At 37.4% G+C, this 23,108-nt stretch overlaps 1 protein-coding gene across 16 annotated transcripts in view; it reads left to right on the top strand.

The window, feature by feature from the left end:
* Nucleotides 1–4: 4 nt before the first annotated feature.
* PRPF4B (pre-mRNA processing factor 4B) overlaps nucleotides 5–23,108 on the top strand; it is a 37,615-nt gene continuing 14,511 nt past the window's right edge. For all 16 annotated transcript variants that reach the window (XR_004625403.1, XR_004625402.1, XR_002143720.2 and 13 more), the window contains exons 1-7: nucleotides 5–209; nucleotides 7,778–8,977; nucleotides 11,680–11,856; nucleotides 15,545–15,700; nucleotides 17,086–17,167; nucleotides 18,543–18,753; nucleotides 22,079–22,152. Coding sequence is in view for 1 of the 16 variants with exons in the window: in XM_002924225.4 (XP_002924271.2) it covers nucleotides 70–209; nucleotides 7,778–8,977; nucleotides 11,680–11,856; nucleotides 15,545–15,700; nucleotides 17,086–17,167; nucleotides 18,543–18,753; nucleotides 22,079–22,152 (2,040 nt within the window). In the remaining 15 variants the exon portion in view is untranslated. The remainder of the gene's footprint in view (nucleotides 210–7,777; nucleotides 8,978–11,679; nucleotides 11,857–15,544; nucleotides 15,701–17,085; nucleotides 17,168–18,542; nucleotides 18,754–22,078; nucleotides 22,153–23,108) is intronic.

The following is a 23,108-nucleotide window of genomic DNA, read 5'->3' as shown; positions in this document are numbered from 1 at the left end:
CGGATGCACTTCTATATCCGGATTCTTAGACCGGACTCAGAGCTCCACGGTTCCCTACGCGGTTAGCACATGCGCGACGGCTCTGCTCCCTCTTCCTCCACTTCCACTAGCTTCTGCCGTCCGGGAAGCCGCCGCCGCCGCCGCCGCGGAGGAGTCGGGAAGTTCAAGATGGCCGCCGCGGAGACTCTGTCGCTGCGGGAACAGCCAGAGTAAGTAGTCTTTGAGCGGTGCGGAAGGCCGGCGCCCAGGAGACTGCCGAGTGGGAAACCGCTGAGACCTGCACGGGCGGGCGGGAAAGTTCAGGCCTAACGGCGGGAGCCAAACTTTGCCTTTCCCCGCGCGGTACGTTGCTGGGCGGGAGGCGTAGGGGGAGGGCGGCCTTCGAGCTTCGCTCTCCCGGAGGCCGTGGCTGTTGGGTCGAAGGCGGCCGCGGCCTGCCGCGCGTCGTTGCCCTGGGAGGCGTACGCGCGAGCGGCCTCTACAGGTCCCGTGCGCGAGGTGGCCGCCGCGACTCTGCGGTCGCGCCTTCGTATTCCTTCCTCTGGGACCGAGCGGAGCTCCCTAGCTGCAGCTCTCAGTGGCATCGGTGTTGGGCACCCCAGGAGCAGTGGTGGGAGAGGGGCAAGCCATAAGACTTTGCAGGCCATAAGACTTCTGCCGTCCTGCTGCCGGTGTCAGTTTAGGACCTGAAAGCAGGGAGGAGAAGGGATGCTAGAGCCACCGTCATTGACCATCCCAGAGCTATATAACAGTTTGTCGCTAGCGGGGTACTTCATCTCCCCACCCCTGTGCTCTTACTCCAGCATCATTCGATATATTTTTCCCCCTCTGCCTTTTGGCAGCTTATTTGCCAACTTGCAAACTTGAGGCAAAGTAAGATCAAGTTCTTGGTTTTGAGGCCTGACGTTTTTGGCTGGAGTTTGTAGGGCTTCTTTGGAAGTACAAGGGGATGTAGTAGTAGCTACTTCCAAACCCAAGCACTTTATGTCTATAATTAAGCTAACGTAAGAATCGATGCGGCCAAGTGAAAACATAACTTGTATATGCTGCAAATTCTAATCGTTGCATAAAAGCAGTATTTTGTTCTCCTGTTCATGTTGGGAAAACTCAAACAAGAATCCAAAATAAGAGTGGATTTTAAAACAATTCATAGAGCGATCGTTTTGTGCGTCAGCATTATCTGATTTTTTAAAAATCCATTTTAGTTAAGAGGTAGATACAGTCTCCCAGCAACTAGGGACTGAGAGGAGAAATTTTTACTACTAGGGGCCCCAGCACTTCATTGCTGTGCATTCAGTTCTGGACTTCTCAATCATTTGCTCTATTCAGAGAATTATATTAAGTTTTTCATTAAGGGCTTTTGAAGGCTGCTCTTTTATCTTCACAATTTGACTTAGAAGAGAGTAGATGGATTCTAAAGTTTTAGCTAGACTTCACCTCTTTTTGCTTCTCATCAAGTTCACAGTGTGGCATGTTCCAGTATTTATGCCAGTACAGTACAAATATTATGCAGCTGTTTTTGTCTAGCAATCTCTTCAACGTTCTATAGTATCGTGCCCATTTATTTGATTTCAGGGACCGTTCAGATTAATTTTGACGAGTGCTTGGGTCATATTTTATATGCATATTCAAATACTAGACTTAATAATTAGCATTTATTTATGCTTCTGCGATATGAATGCCCCTGAAAGAAATAGCCCTTAATTCCACCTCGCCTCCCCACAGAACTCTTGGTATAAATGGAGTATTTAAGTTCCCTGAAGGGGTTTTAGTGGATTTTGCGTTTGTCCATCTCTTTAGCTCAGCCTCTTTGAGTCTTTTAAACATTTAAATTTTTATCTGCATTCACTTATTTGCACTTACCAAGTACCAGGTACTGTTCAAAGCACTGAACAAATATTTTATCCTTATAACGACCCTATGAAGGTAGATCCTGTTATTTCCTATATTTTACAAATGATCAAATTGAAGCACAGAGAAATTAACTTGCTCAAGGTCACACTAAGTGACAGGCCCAGGATTTAAACCCAGGTAGTCTAATTCTAGAGCCCTGCTCCTAACTATTGTACTGTCTAGTCGCCCACTATACAATGTGGCTCCTTTTAAAAATAGCCTTTAAGGTTTCAAATCCTTTTTATTGACTTCCAGTGTCCCAGAAAGGTCCATTTTTTTTGATGTGACAGTTCTAATTCTTTGAAGCTTAATTTTCCACACCCGATCTGGAAAAGGAGGGGTGGAGGAGTTCATTTTAAGACTAGTTGGTCTTTTGAATCCATTCTTATTTTTACATCTGCATTAATTCTGTATTAAAGTAGTTGAAGTTGTCAGAGAAACGGCTTAATTACTTTCTTTGTAAAGAAGTAATGGCATTCACTTTGCTCACCATTCTGTTTCCAGAGCATAAATTGAATTCCTCCCAAATAAGATGTCATTAAGAGTAATCTTTTTTAAAAATTTGAAAGAGGAAGTTAAAATAACACTAGTGGTTCGTAATTAGTCTTTATTTTAAAGTTGTTTCATTGTGCCAGATGCCCATAGATCCTTGTTTGAAGGATGAAGCTACACATAGCATTTAACAAAATAAATGGTAAAAACACTCTTAACACTTCCATATAGTCTGCACTTCAAATCAGCTTCATTTCCAAATATTGTGATTTGAAGGATATTACTCAATTCTCAGTAAGTACTGTTTTATGACAAACTTGTTGTAGACCACGTTGGTTTAAACGTCGACCTGCTAAATGTGTACATTGCAAAAGTGTTAAATTGCAAAACATAAATGTTAAAATGTAAATTTACGTATATGGAACTTAAATACCTGTATTTATTATAAATGTGAACTATGCAAAAAGACTGTCAGGTTTCTTATCAGGGTACCTTTCCCTAAAGTTTTAGAAGAAAGTTGTTGAAGATGAACCTAAATTAGCTGCTTTAACACAATCTTGTTATGTGTAATATGCCACCCACTCATTGAGTTCACGTTTTCCTGATTTACCTAGTCAGACTTCAGTTGGTATTTTCTGTGGCATTTGCATTGAGAGAGCAACTTGGGGAGGGTGAACGTCTACTAACCGCAGTGTAGGAGAACTCTAGAATTATTAAGGTTAGACTAATAGGCCCTAAGTGCTTATAGCATCTTTATCAGTAATGTCATTTCTTCAGATAATATTCATTAAGTTACATTAGAAACTAGGGTCACTCCTGGAAGTAACTCTTAAGTGACACTGGACATAATGATGTAGCTTCTGATTCTCAGAAGCTTTAGGAGCTAGATTTTCTTTTGAAGGAAATTACTTCCTCTGTGGGTAAATTCTTAAGAATTTTGATTTGCAACTCCTTGAAGACTTGTAAATTGTAGAAAGCACTAGAAAAGGGTTCGAAAAGTAGATTTTTCTTGGGGAGGGAGGTAATTAAATTTAAATCATTTCGGGGTATTACATTAACTAGATAGGTGTATGAACTGTGCGAGGCACTGGAGATATAACAGAGCAAAACCAAAATGTTTCCTGTCAAGAGATGAGTGTAGTATAGCCGGTATAAGCCCAGCTATAATCTAATGAATGTAATTTTTATGTGTTATTCTATACAAATCATTTCATTGACACAACAAATTACTTACTGAGTACCTGCTTAGTATAGGTTAGAAAGTTTACTAGGCCTTAGGGATAGAACAGTGAACTAAATAAGTAAAAATTTTGCTCTCATAGGGCATATGTTACAATACGGAGAGACAAACAAGAATTAAGTCATGGCACCAATTTTTTTCTCTTTTGAGAAAAAAAAGCAGAGAAAGGGGTATGTGGGTGGTGAGGTGAGGGTTGTGATTAAAATGAATTGGTGAGGAAAACTTGACTGAGAGAGTAATTTAAGCAAAGACCTGATTAGAGAAAGGAACCAGCGATGTATATGTCTGGGGAAAGTATTCCAGGTGGAGAAACAGCAAGTACAAGTACCAAGGCACTGAGGTATGGGTTTATCTATTGTTTAAGGGGAGCGGTGTGGCTGAAGTACAGTGAGTGTGGGAGGAAGGTAGTAGGATCAATGTGTTGGGGAGGTTGGGCAGACAGTATAGGGCATTGTAAACAATTTTTATTTTTACTCTGAATGTGATAGGAAGCAATAATCAAGTTTCACACAGAGTAGTGATATGATCTGACATATTCAAAGCATCTTCAGTCAAATGGAACAGCCCTTGACTGAGTTGGAATGCAATACTAGCCTTCTCATTAGCTTGATGTGTGTTTGACGGAAGGCAGGACCCTTAGCTTCCTTGAAGACTTACACAGTATTTCATCAATACTTTGTGTGGTAGCCTTTTATATATGAACTTATTGCTACAACAAGCCTATCAGAACTGTTATTTCCCCAGTTTGTAGTTGAGGAAACTGAGGCATGGAGGAGCGACTTGCCTAAGGTTACACTAGGTGTGTCATGTTGGAAACACCATTTGAACAAGGTAGTTTGACTTAATCCATGCTTTTTTGACCATGTTACTGAAAATAACATTCTTAGTATCAGCCCTGACAGCTCCACAGTGTCATGGTGAGTAAATCTATTTATCCAGTCTCTGAGGAAGAATGATCTCTTACTTTTGAGGGACTTGGTTTGTGCTAGGCACTATCACAAGCCTTAATAACATTTGTTAACAAACATGCAATCCTCACAGCTTGCTTTGAGGTAGGACTGTTTTCTCCATTTTGTAGATGAGGTGCCTGCAGACCAGAGATCTTAAAATTTGCCTGAAGCTACACAACTTGTAAGTATTGGAATCAGGATTTGAACCCAGATACTGGCTCTGGAGACTGGTTCCTGAAGACACATTAGAGGATCTTTAGGTAGTTTGAGTTTTAGCTTATTGACTAGAATTTTGTACTTGGGGCACTGAAATTTTATATACCTGAAAATCATTGTCATCATTTAAACAGGTTCTCCATACTTGTCTCCGTATCTTGATTTAGCCTCATTCAGTTTTTCTCACACATTTCGCCGTGAGTCAAGTTTCAGGAAAAAAAGACCTATACCACCACATTCTAGGTTGTGTGATGGGAGATTTCAGGGGAAGGGATGTGGTTACTGATATGAGAATATAGCCTATATAAGGAACAAAATTGAAATGTCTTTGTATTGGGGCACCTGGGTGGCTCAGTCCGTTAAGTGCCTGACTCTTGGTTTCAGCTCAGGTCGTGTTCCCAGGGTCCTGGAACGACCCCGTGTAGGGTTCCGTGCTCATCGGGGAGTCTGTTTAAGGATTCCCTCTCCCCCTCCTGCTGTCCCTCCCGCTGCTCATGCGTGCATGCTCACGCTCCCTCCGTGTCTCTCTCAAAAACTTTTAAAAAAAAGAAATGTCTTTGTGTCTTCTACTTAAATCTGTGATTTCTCCTCTCCTCCCCCTATAATGGAACCATGTTGGTTTGTTTTTTGTTTTTTTCACATTAAGATATTACACTTTCTTTTTCTAAGTCTTTGAGAAAATTTGATGACCCAGAGAACCCTGCTGTATTTATTGTCATCTCTGTTCCCTGTTAGAGAGATGTCAGTCCAAACTAAAACCTCTCAACCAGAAGATACAGCTTTCTCTGCAGCGTTCTTCAGTACTTTCTTCTTTCTCACAGTCCACGGTACCAGAGTGGAGATTGGCAGTCTGACAAAAATTTCAAGTTGTTGCCATGTAGCAGTTGTATGTTCTCCACACCACCTCATTGTTACCAACTAACAACTTCAAGCATACCTCTGGTATGTCCCCTCCCTCCTCCAACCCTTCTGAGTTTACTGAAGACTGAGACCTGGCTGGAGGACCAGACTCTTCTCTGACTCCTGCTGTAATGGCAGTGTCCTTACAGACCACTGTCTAGCAACCTAACCCTGCAGTTCCTGGGCCTCTGACCCCAGTAAGCTTCTGTCTCAACCATTCACTCCCAGAATCTCCTGCAATATCTTTTCATCTCCTGAAATTGGTCCATTTGAGATCTTAACCATTAGACCAGTTTCTTCACAAGTTGATGCTCTGGCAACACTGATTTGCTTATAGTTTGCTATTTATAACTGTACCTTTTGTCACCCTTTTTTTTTTCCCCTGTCTAAAGTACAGTTTTCCCTTCTGGTCAATTTCTTATTCATTCTCTAGGAAATTTTTAGCCTTTATTTTATAATCCAGTACCTTGTCAAACATTCCTTCTCCCCTTTCAACTTCTCTGCTTAACAAATACTTTGGGTTTTCTGTGATCTGCTTGACCATTTTCGGAATGATTTTAGGTGGTCCTTCAGTGTTCCCATAATGCCCTTATTTTTGTCTTTGTCATTGCATTCTTCCAGTGTTTCATATGACTTTCTTTTCCTTTGGACCAAAATTTCCTTGAGGGTGGCAGATACTGGTCTTGTACATCTTTGTTTTCCTGCTCCCTTTCTTAATGCCTGCATTAAGTGTAGTGATTTAAAAAAAAATATTAAATTGAATTCCAGAGTACCTGGGTGGCTCAGTCAGTTAAGGGTCTCACTCTTGATTTTTGCTGAGGTCATGATCTCAGGGTCATGAGATTGAGCTCTGCATCTGGCTCCACGCTGGGTATGGAACCTACTTAAGATTCTCTCTCTCCCTCTCCCCTCTCTCCCCTTCCTTCTGTTTTAAAAAAAAAAAATTGAATTCCTTAGTTCTTAACTTTGGCACAAATAATTTACTAAAAGTACAGGAGCACATAACTTGAAGGACTTGGACAAAATAATCCATATCTTCCTCCAAGAATAGTGTGATGGTCTGAATCCAGATGATTTAAACTTTGGTGTTAGTCCCATATTCTGAGATGTGATGTTTTAGTATAGAATGATTTTAAAAGAGAAGGTTAAAGTTACTGTAGTCTTTGTTTAATCTGGGATTAATGAACAGTAAGAATTTAGCAAAATAATTTAGAATCATAAATTCTTTCAGCATAGTCTAAACATTTAAGCACAAAAGCTACCATTTGGTGTAATTAATTTTATTAATATTAATTTTTTTGAATGGCACCAGTCAATGTGAGCATATTTTGGGAAACTAATCTTTCATTTGAAATTTAAAGAGATTAAATAGCCCACTGAACAAATATTGGTGGAAGCATAGGCTTTTGCTGATACTGGACTATTGCTGACCTGCAGGAGACCCTTTGATGTGATTCAGTCTAATACCTCATGGTTACTCAGTGGCCACTACAGGCTGAGCATCCTTACTCCTGGTCAGCTCACTTTGAAGTTTTAACCCATGGGGGTGTGTTACACTCAACATCAGCCACCAGTGCACATTAATAGAGTGCTTATTTTGGCTATAGCTGAATATTGGTTGTAAAGATTTTAAGAAGAAAAAGTATACTTCTTAATTTAAAGTGGAGAAAGAGATTAGTCTCCCAGTATATGGCAGTATGTTTTATGGAAAAAGAAAATGGGGGTGGCTTTGGTGTTAAGGCTGTGTGGGAAATTATGGTTTAAAAACAAGTTGCTGAGTGACTTTAAATCAATATTAACATTTTACTGATTAGTTTTGGATTTTTTTTATTAAGTGTGATTATTTTAACCTCCCTCATAATGTATGTATTCTGTGTATTTGAGTCAACCATTAGAAACAAAATAAAGTTAAATCACTAAGTCAGTTTTTGCCAGATATCTTTGCAATAAAATGTCTGAGGCTATTCTGAAAATATTTCAGTGACTAATTTCAAGTATTACATTGAGATGTATTTTATCATTATTTTGTTGTGACTAAATGCTTGATAAATGATATAATTTTGAAATGTGTTTGATACATTAATAGGATGGAAGATGCTGATAATTCCGAAAAGAGTGTAAATGAAGAAAATGGAGAAGTATCAGAAGACCAGTCTCAAAATAAGCACAGTCGTCACAAAAAAAAGAAGCATAAACACAGAAGTAAACATAAGAAACATAAACATTCCTCAGAAGAAGACAAGGATAAAAAACATAAACATAAGCATAAACATAAGAAACACAAAAGAAAAGAAGTTATTGATGCTTCTGACAAAGAAGGTATGTCTCCAGCAAAAAGAACTAAACTCGATGATTTAGCTTTGCTGGAAGACTTGGAAAAACAGAGAGCCTTGATTAAAGCTGAACTTGATAATGAGTTAATGGAAGGAAAGGTCCAATCTGGGATGGGGCTCATATTGCAAGGTTATGAGTCTGGCTCTGAAGAAGAGGGGGAGATTCATGAAAAAGCAAGAAATGGAAATAGGTCTAGTACCAGATCCTCAAGTACAAAGGGGAAACTTGAACTAATGGATAATAAAAATAGTACGAAAAAACGAAGTAAAAGCAGATCCAAAGAACGGACTAGACATAGGAGTGATAAAAAGAAAAGTAAGGGAGGTGTTGAAATAGTTAAAGAGAAGCCCACTAGGAGCAAGTCAAAGGAGAGGAAAAAGTCCAAAAGTCCATCCAAGAGAAGTAAGTCTCAAGATCAAGCCAGGAAATCAAAATCTCCTACCCTTAGAAGGCGATCTCAAGAGAAAATTGGGAAGGCCAGATCTCCTCCTGATGACAAGGTTAAAATTGAAGATAAAAGTAGGTCAAAAGATAGGAAAAAATCCCCAATTATAAATGAAAGTAGAAGTCGTGATCGAGGCAAAAAATCCAGATCCCCAATTGACTTAAGAGGTAAATCCAAAGACAGAAGATCACGGTCCAAAGAGAGAAAATCAAAACGGTCTGACATGGATAAAGAAAAGAAGCCAATTAAATCTCCTTCTAAAGATGCTTCTTCTGGGAAAGAAAATCGGTCACCCAGTAGAAGACCTGGTCGAAGTCCTAAAAGAAGAAGTTTGTCTCCAAAACAACGGGATAAGTCAAGGAGAAGTAGATCTCCACTTGTAAATGATAGAAGGTCTAAACAAAGCAAATCACCTTCCCGAACTCTGTCTCCTGGTAGAAGAGCCAAGAGCCGATCCTTGGAAAGAAAACGAAGAGAACCAGAAAGGAGACGACTTTCTTCTCCAAGGTAACTTGTTTTCAAAATGTTAATGCTTTTTACCAGTGCACCAGATTTTTAAAAGGAGAAACTAGAACTTGTGGACAATAAAAAATGAGATAGTGTAATCAGTCTTATGGTTTTAAGTAGTTTTATGGGTTTGTTTTTTTTTTAAAGATTTTTTTTATTTGTCAGAGATTGAGCACGCAAGCAGGGGCAGCAGGCAGAGGGAGAAGTAATCAGAGGGAGAAGCACGCTCCGTCTGAGCAAGGAGCCCAATGTGGGGCTCGAACCCAGGACCCTGGGATCATGACCTGAGCCAAAGGCAGACGCTTAACCAGTTTTATAGTTTTAAGTAGATCCTGTCCACTAACTATATTAATACTTGTACTTTTTTCAATGAGGAACTTGACTAAAAGATTTACAAATATTGAACTTGGTGACAATCAAGGTTTTTTTTTTCAAGTTCTTAGTTTAGTATCAAATTTGCAGAATCCTTTAAATCAAGTAATTTGGCTAATTATGTATACCCATTTATGGGAAATGAGGGGAATTTCTAGAGCAAGGATTATTCATTGAACAGTATAGGCTGAAATTTTTAACTTCAAAGAAGGAGGTATCAATTTAAGGATTGTGATGTGTCCATTCTTTTGAATTGGCATGATTTTGAATTTAACAATGTACATCGGATCTACGAAATTTTTTTTGCCCAAAAAATAAAGTTAAATTGAAAGTAGACATTTTTTTGTTACTAATTCATATACCTATAATCTCATTATTTTAAAAAATAGTATGTCTTAAGTTTAGGAAGAATAGTATAAGAAATTTTTTTTTTTACCAATAAAAATGAAAATAATTCATATTTGTATAATACTTTTAGCCCATCGGTTTTTTTCTCAAATTCTCGTGATTATCTCACCTCATAAAGCGACTCCTTCAATTTATAAATGAGAAAATAGATTGAGAGATTGTTTAATTTACCTAGCATCCTAGAACTAATAGGTAATTAAGGCATATGAAGGATTTTAGCAGAGTGGGTGGGGATTGTTTAGTCTAAACTACTTCAGAAATTGATTTTTTAGTATCTTTATGTTGAATAATTGGATGTGAAGTTATCAGCCAAGTTTAGCTTAAAAGAAGGTTGGCTTATACTATGTATATAAATTCCTAGCCACGTATTGTGTGTGAGTATAAATACAAACTGACCTTGAAGTGTAAATCATTTTCTGAAAAACTTCAAGAATGCTATTTTCACCAAGTATCTTAGATACTTAATTCTTGCAAGTGGCATTGTAATTAAATGGCCCCCTTCTTCCTTTAGCTTTCTAAATTGAGACAGCTGTTAGTGTTGCTGATTATGTCCTCTAAAGTGTCTCTAAATGATCTTTGTGTCTTTCAGTTTGTCTTCCATTTGAAAAGGAAATTCTGAGCAGTTTATTAAGGACTAGAGTTGAATATTTGAAACATAATTTTTTAATTACAGAAAAGATACTAATTAAAGAGATTCAGATAAGGCAGAAGCCTGTAAAGTCTCCCTTTTCATCTCTCCACTATCAGTCATAAGAATGTCCTTCTAGTTCTTTTTTTATGTACATAAAATTATATGAATGTTCTTCTTTCTTACAGAAATGGAGTCCTACATGTTAAATTGTGATTTGCTTTTTTCATGAGACGTTTCTGTGACAGTAAAGATCTCTTTTAGCTCTTTATATAGCAGTACCATGTTTCGCAGTATAGATAAAGTTGAACTTTGAACAACACAGGGGTTATGGGTACCAAGTCCCCCACACAGTCAAAAATGAGCATACAACTTTTGAGTCTCACAAAAGTTAATTACCAATAGCCTGTTGCTAACTGGAATCCTTACCAATAACTTAACACATATTTTGTATGCTCTAGTATCACATATACTGTATTGTTAAAATAAAGTAAGTTAGAGGTAAGAAAATCCTAAGGAAGACTAAATACATTCACAGTACCGTACTTTAAAAACAATCTGCATGTAAGTGGACCTGTGCCGTTCAAACCCATGTTCAAGTGTCACTTCTAATCATTCCCTTACTGAAACATGAAAATTTTGGTTGGTTCCAGTTTTTCAGTATTGTATGCAAAGATGTCCATTGGTTATGTGTGAAGTATTTTGTAGGATAGATTCACAGAAGTGAAATTGCAAAGTCTAAGGTAATGTATGTTTACATTTGATAAAGTGTTGTCAAAAGTCTTTCCAGGAAAGTTATACCAGTGTGACCAATATGTATTTCCTTGACTAGATGAACTTTCCCTTTCTCTAAACCCTTACTTACATTTCCTTTGTTCTAAGGTCAACAGTTACTGTAAGATGCTGTTATATGTAATATATTAAAAATAAGATTCTGTATTATAAAAATGCCAAAACTTAGAATGAAAAGTCTTCAAACTGAGGAGATGCAATACTGTTACTTAGACAAGTTTTATTTGAGTTGTTTATCTGGAATTAGAATTAGTGGCTTAACAGCGTGAATAACCTTTGTAATTTTCAAATCGTGAGAGCAGAGGAAGTAGACCTTTTACTGTGAGCGTACCATAACACCAAAACGTCATTGTGATTTTCTGAATTTGTGTTTTGTTGCAAAACATGTTAATCTATGTGTACTGTCTTCAGGTTAGCGTGCCCGTTAAGATGTTTTTTATATGCAAAACAAATTCATTAATTTAATGTATTTTTCTGTTAACCTGTATTTGGTCCCCTTAAGAACACGACCTCGAGATGATATCCTCAGTAGACGTGAAAGATCAAAAGATGCCAGCCCGATCAATAGGTGGTCTCCAACCCGAAGAAGAGCAAGTAGATCTCCCATTAGAAGACGGTCTCGTTCCCCACTCAGACGTAGTAGGTCACCCAGGAGAAGAAGCAGGTCTCCTCGGAGGAGGTAGAGATAATGTTACATATGTTGACCTTTTTAAAAAATTCATTAAACTCTGTATGCTTCTGAAGCTACATATTAGCTCATTTGGTAGGTTTTCTTAAAGACCATTTTCCTCTGTGAAGAATTATAGCTGTGATCCCATATAGTTTCTTTTTTACCAACATGTGATATAGTTCACACACACTGATTTTTCTTTGATTTATCTTTTTTTCAAATTTTAAATCAGTGGTTCATTAAAAACTCAATCTTTTGAAAGGGGGATGCTTTTTTTTCCTACTTCTTAAGAAAGATAAATACTACATGTGCTATGCCTGCTGATTTGTTTTGTTCTGTTTTAAACAGAATAGATCATAAAGTAATAAAAGTAGCCCAGTTTTCAGTCATTATGTAATTGCAGTTCTCTGTTTTTCTATTAACTTGTATTTAGTCCCCTTAGAACATGACCTCAAGATGGTATTCTTAGTTATTGTGAAGGACTCCCTGGGCAAACACTTGTTTAACTCGTAGTAGAAACCCTTTTATGTGAAGCATATTTAGTGAGTTGGTTAATCAAAATGTTGGTTTGTAAAGCAAGAATCATTTTAAAATATATGCATTAAGTATTTTTTTAAAGGTGTATCTATTTTAGAGCATGCAAGTAGTGGGGAGGGCTGAGGGAAAGAATCTCAAGCAGATTCCCCACTGAGCGCAGAGCCAGCCTCAAGCTCCGTCTCACAATCCTGAGATCATGACCTGAGCTGAAACCAAGAAACCAACTAACCGACTGAGCCACTCAGGCAGCCCTGTGTGTTAAACTTTTTAACTCAAACATAAGTGGACTTCCGTTTGCCAATTTTTTAACATGTTTAATTGAACTAATACATGAATGTAGTTTAAAAAGACAGTGCACCAAAGGCTTATGTTCCAACCAGTGAATGCATCTGTACGTTATCTCTGAGTATTTTTGTATACTCGATTTCTCGAAGTAGAAGTGCTTTGTCTGAGGTTGTGTATGCTGAAATTTTTTAAGTTATTGCCATATTATCTATTGATTTCTTACTATGGGCAATTATGTTTTGTTTTGTTTTGTTTTAAGTAGACTCCACGCTCATAGTGGAGCACAGTGTGGGGTTTAAACTGAAAACCCTGAGATCAGCACCTGAGCTGATATCAAGAGTTGGATGCTTAACAAACTGAGCTACGCAGACACCCCAACAATTACTTTTTTTAATTCCACGCATCACACTTTCTCTTCTAATGGTGTTACATTTCTCTGTAATGTTACAGTCATCATGCTCTTCTGCATATTGCTCATTGCTGACCAACTAGTCAGGGGAAGGGAGCAAGGAGAGATCTTCCTCCTAATGCTTCTAGCCTTCTGGCTCCAAACTGACTAATAGGCCTACTTATACAGTTACTGTAGAATTTGTTTTCCCTTTTCTGTGCTCTGGATATTCTCTTGTTTCTGTCTTATTTTGTGCTTCCCTTTCCTGTATTCAGATCTTCAGGTTTTACTTCCTTGCTTTGTTAATGCATCTCCAATAGCTTCCTATGACATTTTTGGGACCTTTGTTTCTTAAAAGCCTTTTTTTTTTTTTAATCCCCATTGCTGATTTGATTTGTCAAGGAGTAGAATTGCAAGTTCAAATAATTTTTTCTTAAGAATTTTGAAATTGTTATTCCATGGATTTCTAGTTTCCAAATTGCTATTGAGAAATCCTGTTCTGACGCCTGGGCATTTCTTAGAGGACTTGGTTTTTCTCTCACCCTCTCTTTTTATAATAAATGTCCTGCGTTCTGGAATTCCACTATAACGTGCCTTGGTACATGCCTCTTTTCTTTCCATTGATTTTGCTGGGCATTAAATAGGCCCTTTAAAGCAGGAATATTATGGCTGCCCATTATGGGAAATTTTCTCTCTTTTGTTTTGGTTTTGGTTTGCTTTCTTGCCCATTGTCCTTCCCCACCATTGGAACCTTCTGTATTGTTCACTGATTGCCCCCACAACACAGTCATCTTTTGTGTTTGTCGTTTTGTTCTACTTTCAGTCTAGGAGATTTTACCGTTCTCCCTTCTTACCTTTCTGTTGATTTTTTCCCCCCTCTGCTCTTGTATATATTTTTTTATTTCTAAAACTTGCTAGCTGTTTAATTTTTTTATGCCATTTTGTTCATGTTTTATAGAAATAGCATCTCTTAAGTCAGAGATGATAATGAGTTTATTTTATGAAGTTTTTGTTCTTGATAGTTTTCTTACCTATGCTTTGTTTCTTCCCAGATTCGTTTTGTTGTTCCTTTACCTTTTTCATTTGAGAACTTTACTCATAAACAGCTGGATCCTTCTTGTTGCCTATTCTCATTTAAGACTTAGCCACTGTGAAAGCTGAATGGAAGCTTTCTTCCATTCTGAGAATGTAGAATTTGTGGATTGGTGGGTATCACTTCAGTGTAACTAAATCTCTTTAGCATATCAATGACTGTAGCCCTATTCTTTTGGGCTAGTGATTTTCTAGAATCCTCTTATCTGCTGGAGAATATTGACATGGCTGCCAGGAGAGTTGTGGTTCTTCATAATGTAGACTTCCCCTTAATCCTTTAATGTTCAGTACTGTGCCTCCCTGCTACCTTGGGTCAGTTTTTATAACAACCAACACCTCTCTATAAAATAAATTTTAAGTATTACGCCAGAATGTGAAGGGGGATTGTTGGCATTTTCTACTGAGTCAGGAAGGGGACTTTACAGAGTCAAGCTATTCCTAAGGCTTTCAACCAGTTCTTTTTAGCTTTAACCTCACACCACATCCAACAGAACATGGTGTCTCCAATTCTTGAGGCTTTCTTGGATTCTGTGGCATGCATTTGTTTCTTACTTACCTTGTCTGTTCCTGTTGGACTAAAATTTAAATTTGATTTGTTACTATTCTGTCCAATTTGCACATCAAGATTTTGTTGACATTTCTATATAATTCTTTGCATTCTCTTTGCCTGAGGATTTTCTTTTCAATTGTTCCTTTCATGTTATTTTAGTAAGGTTTCTTGAGAAATGTGACATAAGCATGGTAGTTAGATGTGACATTAACTGGGAGTTTGCCAATTCTTTGTAGCCTTTTCTGTTTGGAGTTCCACAGCATCTTTCTAACATAAACTTCACCTTTAATGCTTGAGCTATAATAGCAGTTTTTGTTACACGTGAGGCAAGACCTTTATGCATTTATAAAAATGTCTGAGGGCCATATTAATTAGACTGGGAATTTTTGTCACATTGTCTTTCCTATACCTTATTAGCAGTGATCTGTTTTTAAACTTGGTTTTATTGAAACATATTTACATAAAGTAAATTCACCCTTTTTGGTGTAAAGTTAAATGAGTTTTGACAAACACATAGTCACATAATCACCATAATCAAGAACATTTCCATTCCCCCAAAGTTCTTTTGTGCCCCTTTGCAGTCCAGTAAGAACAATAGCTGTGTTTTAGTTATCGCCAATTAAGCTGGTTACTCCAATCTTTCTGATGTTACTTTACTTCAAATTTTTAATTAACCCCTTTTTAAATGATTTCATTTTTAGAACAGTTTTAGGTTCCCAGCAAAATTGAGCTTTTGAAAAGTACAGAGAGTTCCTGTGTACTCCTGCCCCCAAAACACCCACAGCTTCTCTACCTTTAGTTGACCTTTAAAATGTGTGTATGTATAATTTTTCCTCCCCAAATAGGGACAGAGGTCGGAGGAGCCGGTCACGCTTGAGAAGGCGGTCTCGATCACGGGGTGGTCGTAGACGTAGGAGTAGGAGCAAAGTAAAGGAAGATAAATTTAAAGGAAGTCTTTCTGAAGGAATGAAAGTTGAACAAGAATCTTCATCTGATGATAAGTAAGAATGGAATTTCCCATAATTTCCTTTTTCCAATTTAGACAAGTACTGTTTGACCTGGAAATCTTTTAATTTCCACCTGGACATTGTAAGTGAATCTATTAATTAGGTCCTGAATTTAAAAGTTAATTTTTTGTGCATATATTATAGGTTATGTGGCAGAGGTCATCGTTTTCTGAATTTAGAGGTTTCAGTTTTGGCTGGAGTGAATATCCTGAGCCTTCCCTTTTTCATTTTTGTTAGAGACAACAGGTCTATTAGATAGCTCTACCAATCTTGATTACCAGTTTTGTGTGGTTGAGGGTGGGGGTATAGTTAATTTTTAAACTTTTCAGTTCATATAAAATGATACATATTTTGCAGTTGAGGCTAACTGGTGTTAGGTATGTCTGTTACAGTGTGGAAAATACAGAAACATTTCAGTGTCCAGTGGACAAAATTTTTTTAATGTGAATTTAGTTGTCTAGATGGAACGTCTCAAAAAATAAGATAATTTAGAGCAGTGGTCCTCAGCTGGGGTAATTTGCCTTTCTGAGGACATTTTGGCAATATCTAAAGGTATTTTTGGTTGTCATCTTGTGGCTAGAAACCAGAAATACTGTTCACCATCTGCTAATGCACAGGACAACGCCCTCTTCCATAATGAAGAATTGTCAAAATGTCAGTAGTGCCTAGGTCAAGAAAGCCCTGTCAGAGCTAGGTGATATGCAAGTAAGTGAAGGTGTTAAACATAGATCCTGATACCTTGAGAATGCAGTTTGCTTTCTGGTCTGCTCTGAACATTCAGCAGATCATAAAAGAGGCTGTGTGGGGAGAAATTGTAAGGATTTGGAGTTCTTTGGGAGGAAATTGGGACCAGTCAGGGGCAGTGTCTGGAGATGGAACCACGTTCCCTGTCAGATTGCATGTGAATATTTACATGTGCATTTTTGATAGGGAAAGGATCCATAGTTTTCCAAGAACCTATAGTTTTCTGTGACCCAGAGAAGGTACTAGTGTTCTTATGTGTCACGCTCTTGTTCTGTAGGGATTAAAACTGAGGCTGGCTCGGTGACATGACTTTAGTAATACCAAGGTCATGGTAGAGCCAGGGGTCACTTTTTTGAACTTAAGAATCTTTCTTTTGTTCCCTAGTTTGGTGCCATGAAACAAGTGAGGAGAAAAGTGGGACGCACAGGGTTAAGTTACTTGCCAGGATTCCAAACCAGGCAACTGAGAGTTCAGAAACAGGGTAAAGAGAGTAAAATGGCTTAAGACTTTTGCTGGAACTGGCAGATGACCGACGTTTTCTAGCTTTTATTTTTAAACTGTGTAATAGTTGTGGCTTGTGACTCTGTAAGTACGTGTGAAATTCTTTATGTTTATGTATGTGTAATGTTTTTAAGCCTTGAAGACTTTGATGTGGAAGAAGAAGATGAAGAAGCCCTAATAGAGCAGAGACGGATGCAGAGACAGGCGATTGTTCAGGTGTGTCTCCGCGAAGTTGTCTGCAGTCCTTCCTAAATGTTTACTCCTAGTGAAAGGGGTTTACTGTGATAAAGAATCGGTGGGTGGTAGCATTTGAGCCAGTCTTAAAGAAGCATGTATGTGAAATTATCTTCATGAGATTTGAAAAGATAATAGTTTCTTAAGCTGAAATGGTTTCCCTTTTTTTGTTTTATATAGGATTCAGATATAAACCTTTTATAAGACAAAATGTGAAAGTTTTTTTTTTTTTTAAAGAAAAGCCTCATAAATTAGTATAGAATAAATTGGAGGAATTTCATTCAGCAAAAAAAAATTATGCAATTATACCTGTTTCTATGTAGGGGGAAAAACCATTTTAATGTCTAAAAAAAATAGCAGATTTTCTTGTGTAAATGTGATTGCTTAAATGCAACATCTCAAAAATAATTTAAAGTAGTTTAGAGGTAGGTGACTAAGAAAATGGGGTGGGGAGAGGATGTTGTACATAGGTCTTTGTATAGTCATTTAATGATAAGATTGCCTGCCTTGGAAGGTTGTCCGTTATGCCTTGGCCAACCTGAGATAAAGCCATGGCCATTAGACCTTTGTGGATGGCAGTCCCTTTAAAGTGTAATGTTTTCTTCTAATAATGGGAAGGTGCGTGATGGAGTTGCGAACACATTCTGAAAGAAGTGAAAAATTAATTAGATGCTGTTAAGAAAGACAGTGGGCAAAGGAAAGAGTAGTTGTGCCAGCTTACCTGCACATACAGAGCAAATCATAAATCAGGCACTGGTAGGTCAGAGCAAAGGAAAGAAGTTGAATCACCAGAGGATGTAGGGCAAAACTGGAATTCCAGAGAAACTTTTCTGGGGCACTGATAAAATTGTTGTTATTAAACTAATATCCCTAGAGACTTGGTTGAATCTTTTTTTGTTCTTGCCCAGGTCCACAATCCCTTATCTCCAGCCCTTGGGGCCAGATGTGCTTCAGAACTCAGAACTATTTGAATTTTAGAAAGGTAATATGGTGCATCTATGTATATTACATAGCCCCATCAGTGGGGTCTAGAACAGTACCCCACTATCAAACACATTAGTATTTCTGCAGTGAGACATATTATGTTCACACTGGGGGAGATAAAAATAAGACTACAAATAGTATCACATCTGTTCAGGTGAGGCTTTGTCACCTAATGAATGTGCACCAAACATAGAACACCTTTTTTCAGAGTTTTGTGGATTTTAGAAATATATGTAAGGGATTGTGGATCTGATTCAATCAAGACATCAATACCTTTTTAAAATTTCTAACATTGACAGTCTTTTCAGTGCAATACCTGTTAGCAGATATGCATCAGATTTTATGAAAATAATACGTTATATTGTTGTTACAGAAATATAAATATCTTGCTGAAGATAGCAATATGTCTGTGCCATCTGAACCAAGCAGCCCCCAGAGCAGTACCTGTACACGGTCACCTTCTCCAGATGACATTCTGGAAAGGGTAGCTGCTGATGTGAAAGAGTATGAACGGGAAAATGTTGACACATTTGAGGCTTCAGTAAAAGCCAAGCATAATCTAATGACTGTTGAACAGAATAATGGTAAGTTAAATTTTTGTTTTGACATGCTTTCTCTGAATTCTTAGCTCTGTAAATAATGAAAGACATTGTTATGGGATGGGTAAAAGTGAAAGGGATAGAGATGTTGCCCCTGCTAAATCTTAGGGTAATACAGTATTAAATGTGTCCCGGTGAATGTCCTTTATAAATGTTTTTGATTAGTTCACATAACCTAAACAGTGTTATACTGAATCTCATTTATTTATTACCTTCTGTTTGGGGCACCTGGCTGGTTCAGTTGATAGAGCATGTGACTCTTGATCTTGGGTTTGTTAGTTCAAGCCCAGTGTTGGGCATAGAGCTTATTTTTAAAAAATAATATATTGTCATTACCTTCTGTTTTGCTTGCTAGAGTAATTTAAAGCAAATCCCAGCCATGATTCCATTTCATCTGTAAATACTTCATTGTGTATCTCTTCTAGATAAGGACTTTTTAAAAGAAACATTACTTGGGTGCCTGGGTGGCTCAGTTAAGTGTCCAGCCCATGATTTCGGCTCAGGTCATGATCTAAGGGTCCTGGGATTGAGCCCAGTTTGGGCTCCACGCTCAGCAGGGAGTCTGCTTGAAGCTTCTCTCTTTTCCTCTCCCCCTCCCCCTGCTTGTGCTTTCTAAGTAAACAAAATCTTTAAAAAGTAAAAATTAAAAAACATATCTAAAGATTATTGATCATTTTAAATATCTTTCTAATTATAGTTGATTGGTTTGAATCAAAATCCAAATAAGATGCACGTATTTCTTAATCTCCCAGAATCTTTAATAGTTATTCTCATCCTTCTCTCTCCCCCTTTCCATTTTCTTGTGAAGATACTGAGGCCGTGTGTCCTATAAACTTTTCTTTCCATTCTGATTTTGCCACATCATTCTTGTTTCATTTATTTCCTCTATCCTCCATGTTTCTTGAAAACTAATAGAAGTGTTAGAGACCTGAGTAGATTTAAGGTAATTTTTTTTGGCAAGAACACTGCCTAAGTGGTGGGTGTACTTGTATCACATCAGGTGGCATGTGGTGTGTGCTTGTCCTATTTTTATTGATATTGAGATTGTGTGTTTAGATAAGAGGATCACATCTGTCCACCATGAAGTTGTCCTTCAGCTGTTCACCTGGCAGTTTCATCAGCCACTGGTGATCATTCCTTAGATCCACTATTTCATGGGGGGTAGGGATAGGCGGCGGGCACAGTCCAAAGTGGTGATTCTTAAATTTCCATTATTCTTTTTGTATTAGCTATAATTCCATAAGAGAAGAGGTTTCCATTCTTTGGTTATCCAAGAAATACAGTTTGTACAGGAAAGTCAGGATAAATGCTTGGTTATTTTCTTTTACTGACTAATACTTAGCATAGAATAGAATTGGTACATTAACAACCTCCGGAGATGACCAGTGAGGTTCGGGTTGTTTTTGTCAGGCTTTTATTATTTGGTATCTTTATGTATTTAAATACTCTCTCCAGCTAGATGGGGAGAGAGGAAGCCTTTTTAAGTTGGTTTTCAGTGTCTTTTTGATCCAAACCCTACAGGATTTATTGGTATTAATATATTTATTAATATGTTTCTAGGAGAGGTTGGCAACTGTCTGTTTAAGGTCAGGTAGTCAGTATTTTAGGCTTTTGTAATTTATGCATTTTTTTCTCTGCTCCAACCACTGAACTCTGTTGTAATGCAGAGGCAGCTGTGTTCTCAAAAAAACTGTGTGGACACAAATTTAAATTTCATATAATTTTCATATGTCACAAAATATTATGTTTTTCCCTAAAACCTTTCAAAATGTAAAAACGGGCCATATAAAAAAAATCGGGACCAAATTTACCCCACTCTTTTGTTTGCAAACTCTGTTCTATCACATTGTAAGATATCACAGGCTCACCTTGTGCATATCTTGTCCCAGAGCAGAAGCAGCTGTTGCTTCAGGGAACCCTAGTTCCATTTAATAGGAAATGCCATTTAGATTTCACAAAGCACTTAGGAGTGCCCATTATTCATGGGACTTTTCAGTGGACAAAGCTAGGACGTACATACATTTTTGGAGAGGGGAGGTTCATACTGAAAAATCGCCAAATCGAACTTGAGATTACAGGGTTTATATTAACGTCTTTGACTTTCTATTTGTTTCTTTTATAGTGAAAAACGTGATTCCTAATAACGTGATTATTTAGGTTATTTTGAAGCTTTTATGTAGTTATCACCAATATTGAATGTAGCGAATGCAAATTGAAAATTCAATGACTCTTTTTATCCTTGGGATGCATTCCAAGGTTTCGTGAAGTCATTTGAAATACTTCTGTGTGGTATACCCCTCATTTGATAGATTAGGGCTTTTGATTTTTAGGAATTTTCTGTTTGATTATTAAAATGTCTTTCACGTGTGTGTATTTGTATTCTGCCTACACAGGCAAACACAAAAATAGACACACACATTGGTATGAAAAGATCTTCATTCCTTTTTACGGCTCTGTGCTATTCCAGTGTAATGAATGTGCCAAGGTTTATTCACTGTGTCTTCTAATGGTGGATGTTTGGGTTGTATCCAGTTGTTGATTATTCATTGAAGGATTAATTATAATGACGTTGCGCATTAAGTCATTTTTTTAATGCTTACCACTGCGTCTTTGAAATTATTTCCTAGACAAGTGGGGTTGCTGGGCCAAAAGAATATAATTGTGCTGTGTTTCCAAATTTTAGTCTGTAAGGCTTTTACCGTTTTACCTCTCGCAGGTAATGTCTCAGTACTTGCTTATCAGGGCCTTGTTACCAGGATGTTGTCATACTTTTGGGTTTTTTAGCCGGTCTTAAAAGAGAGAGGGTATTTCATTGTAATTTTAATTTGTATTTCCCTTACTGTAAGCGAGATCGGGTGTATGTTCATATGCTTAAAGCCATCACATTCTTGTTTTTTTCTTTCTTTAAGGAACTCCTTTTATTTCTGAGGTTATTGGACTTTTTAGGGGAGAAATACATAGAGATCTGGATCTATAGTGGGGCTAGTAATCTTTTGAGATTTAAGTTGCAATTTGGAAATAGAATTTTTTAAAGAGGAACTTTTTATTTTAATACATAATTGGTATTTAAAGGTAGCATATTAATAATGGAGAAAGTACTGACGTTAGGTCTTCCAACTTTCTAAAGTGCATCCTTTTTTTAAAAATGTATAGCTTTATATATCTTAAGTGTTACAAAGTGACTTTAAGTTGGGTATTAATGAAAAACTCATGTGCAAGTTTAATTGCTAGTGATATTACATTGATGACTTATTTGTGTTTTAATTTGTATCCCTTCATTTTTCAAATATTATTGTTAATTTCCATTAAGGTTCATCTCAGAAAAAGCTCTTGGCACCTGATATGTTTACAGAATCTGATGATATGTTTGCTGCCTATTTTGATGTAAGTAATTTTAAGTCATAAAAACATAACTCTTAAAATATATATAGGGGCGCCTGGGTGGCTCAGTCAGTTAAGCATCTGCCTTTGGCTCAGGTCATGATCCCAGGGTCCTGGGATCAAGCCCCACATCGGGCTCCTTCCTCAGTGGGAGGCTGCTTCTCCCCTGCCTGTCGCTCCCCCTGCTTGTCCTTGCTCGCTCCTTCTCTCTCTGTGTCAAATAAATAAAATCTTTATTTAAATATATTAAATATATATATATATATGTATACATATATATATATATGTATACATATATATATAAAATTATGTTTTTGTATTGTATAGAGAGAAGGATAGAGCAAATTAGTAAATGTGGTAATATTTGGATAGTCTGAGTGAAGGGTGTCTGGAAGCTCTTTGTACTAGTGTTGAAACATTTTTCTGAGTCTAAATTAGGTCAAGATTTTAAAAACAAGTATGGCAGAACAAGCTGAGAGCTTCAGAAAAGTTAAACACCAAATGACTTAAACATGTAGTTATTTTTTTGAAACATTTTTTTGGTTTTTACACACCGGGACGGTTGGGGTGGTGGTGCTTAGTTGAAACAAGATGATGTAAATTTCCAGGTCTGTATTAGGACAGAGTCCACTTTGGGTTTTGATATTGTGGGTGATTGAGAACTTAGGATTTGGATCATTCACTGAAGAGTTGGGGGAATGTTAATTACAAGCAAGAGGGTAAGAAATTTTCGTTTTTTTAGCTATTAGTGACTTTTCTTGAAAAAGTCTTAAAAACATGTTTAAAAGTATGAGACCATTTTCATTATAAATTCAAGAGAACATGAGAAATAAGGAGGCTTTGGCAAGGGAAAGCGGAGGGGTAGAAATAAAATAGAGAAATTAAAAATAGAGTAAAATTAAGCAGTCCGTGTCTAGGACCATGAAGACATTGGTCGTTGGCTTAAGTAATGTATTTGT

Source organism: Ailuropoda melanoleuca, chromosome 5, assembly GCF_002007445.2.
Source record: "Ailuropoda melanoleuca isolate Jingjing chromosome 5, ASM200744v2, whole genome shotgun sequence".
In the NCBI taxonomy this organism is placed as follows: Eukaryota; Metazoa; Chordata; class Mammalia; order Carnivora; family Ursidae; genus Ailuropoda; species Ailuropoda melanoleuca.
Note: the sequence above shows the minus strand (reverse complement) of the source record. Positions and strands in the feature narration are given on the sequence as shown.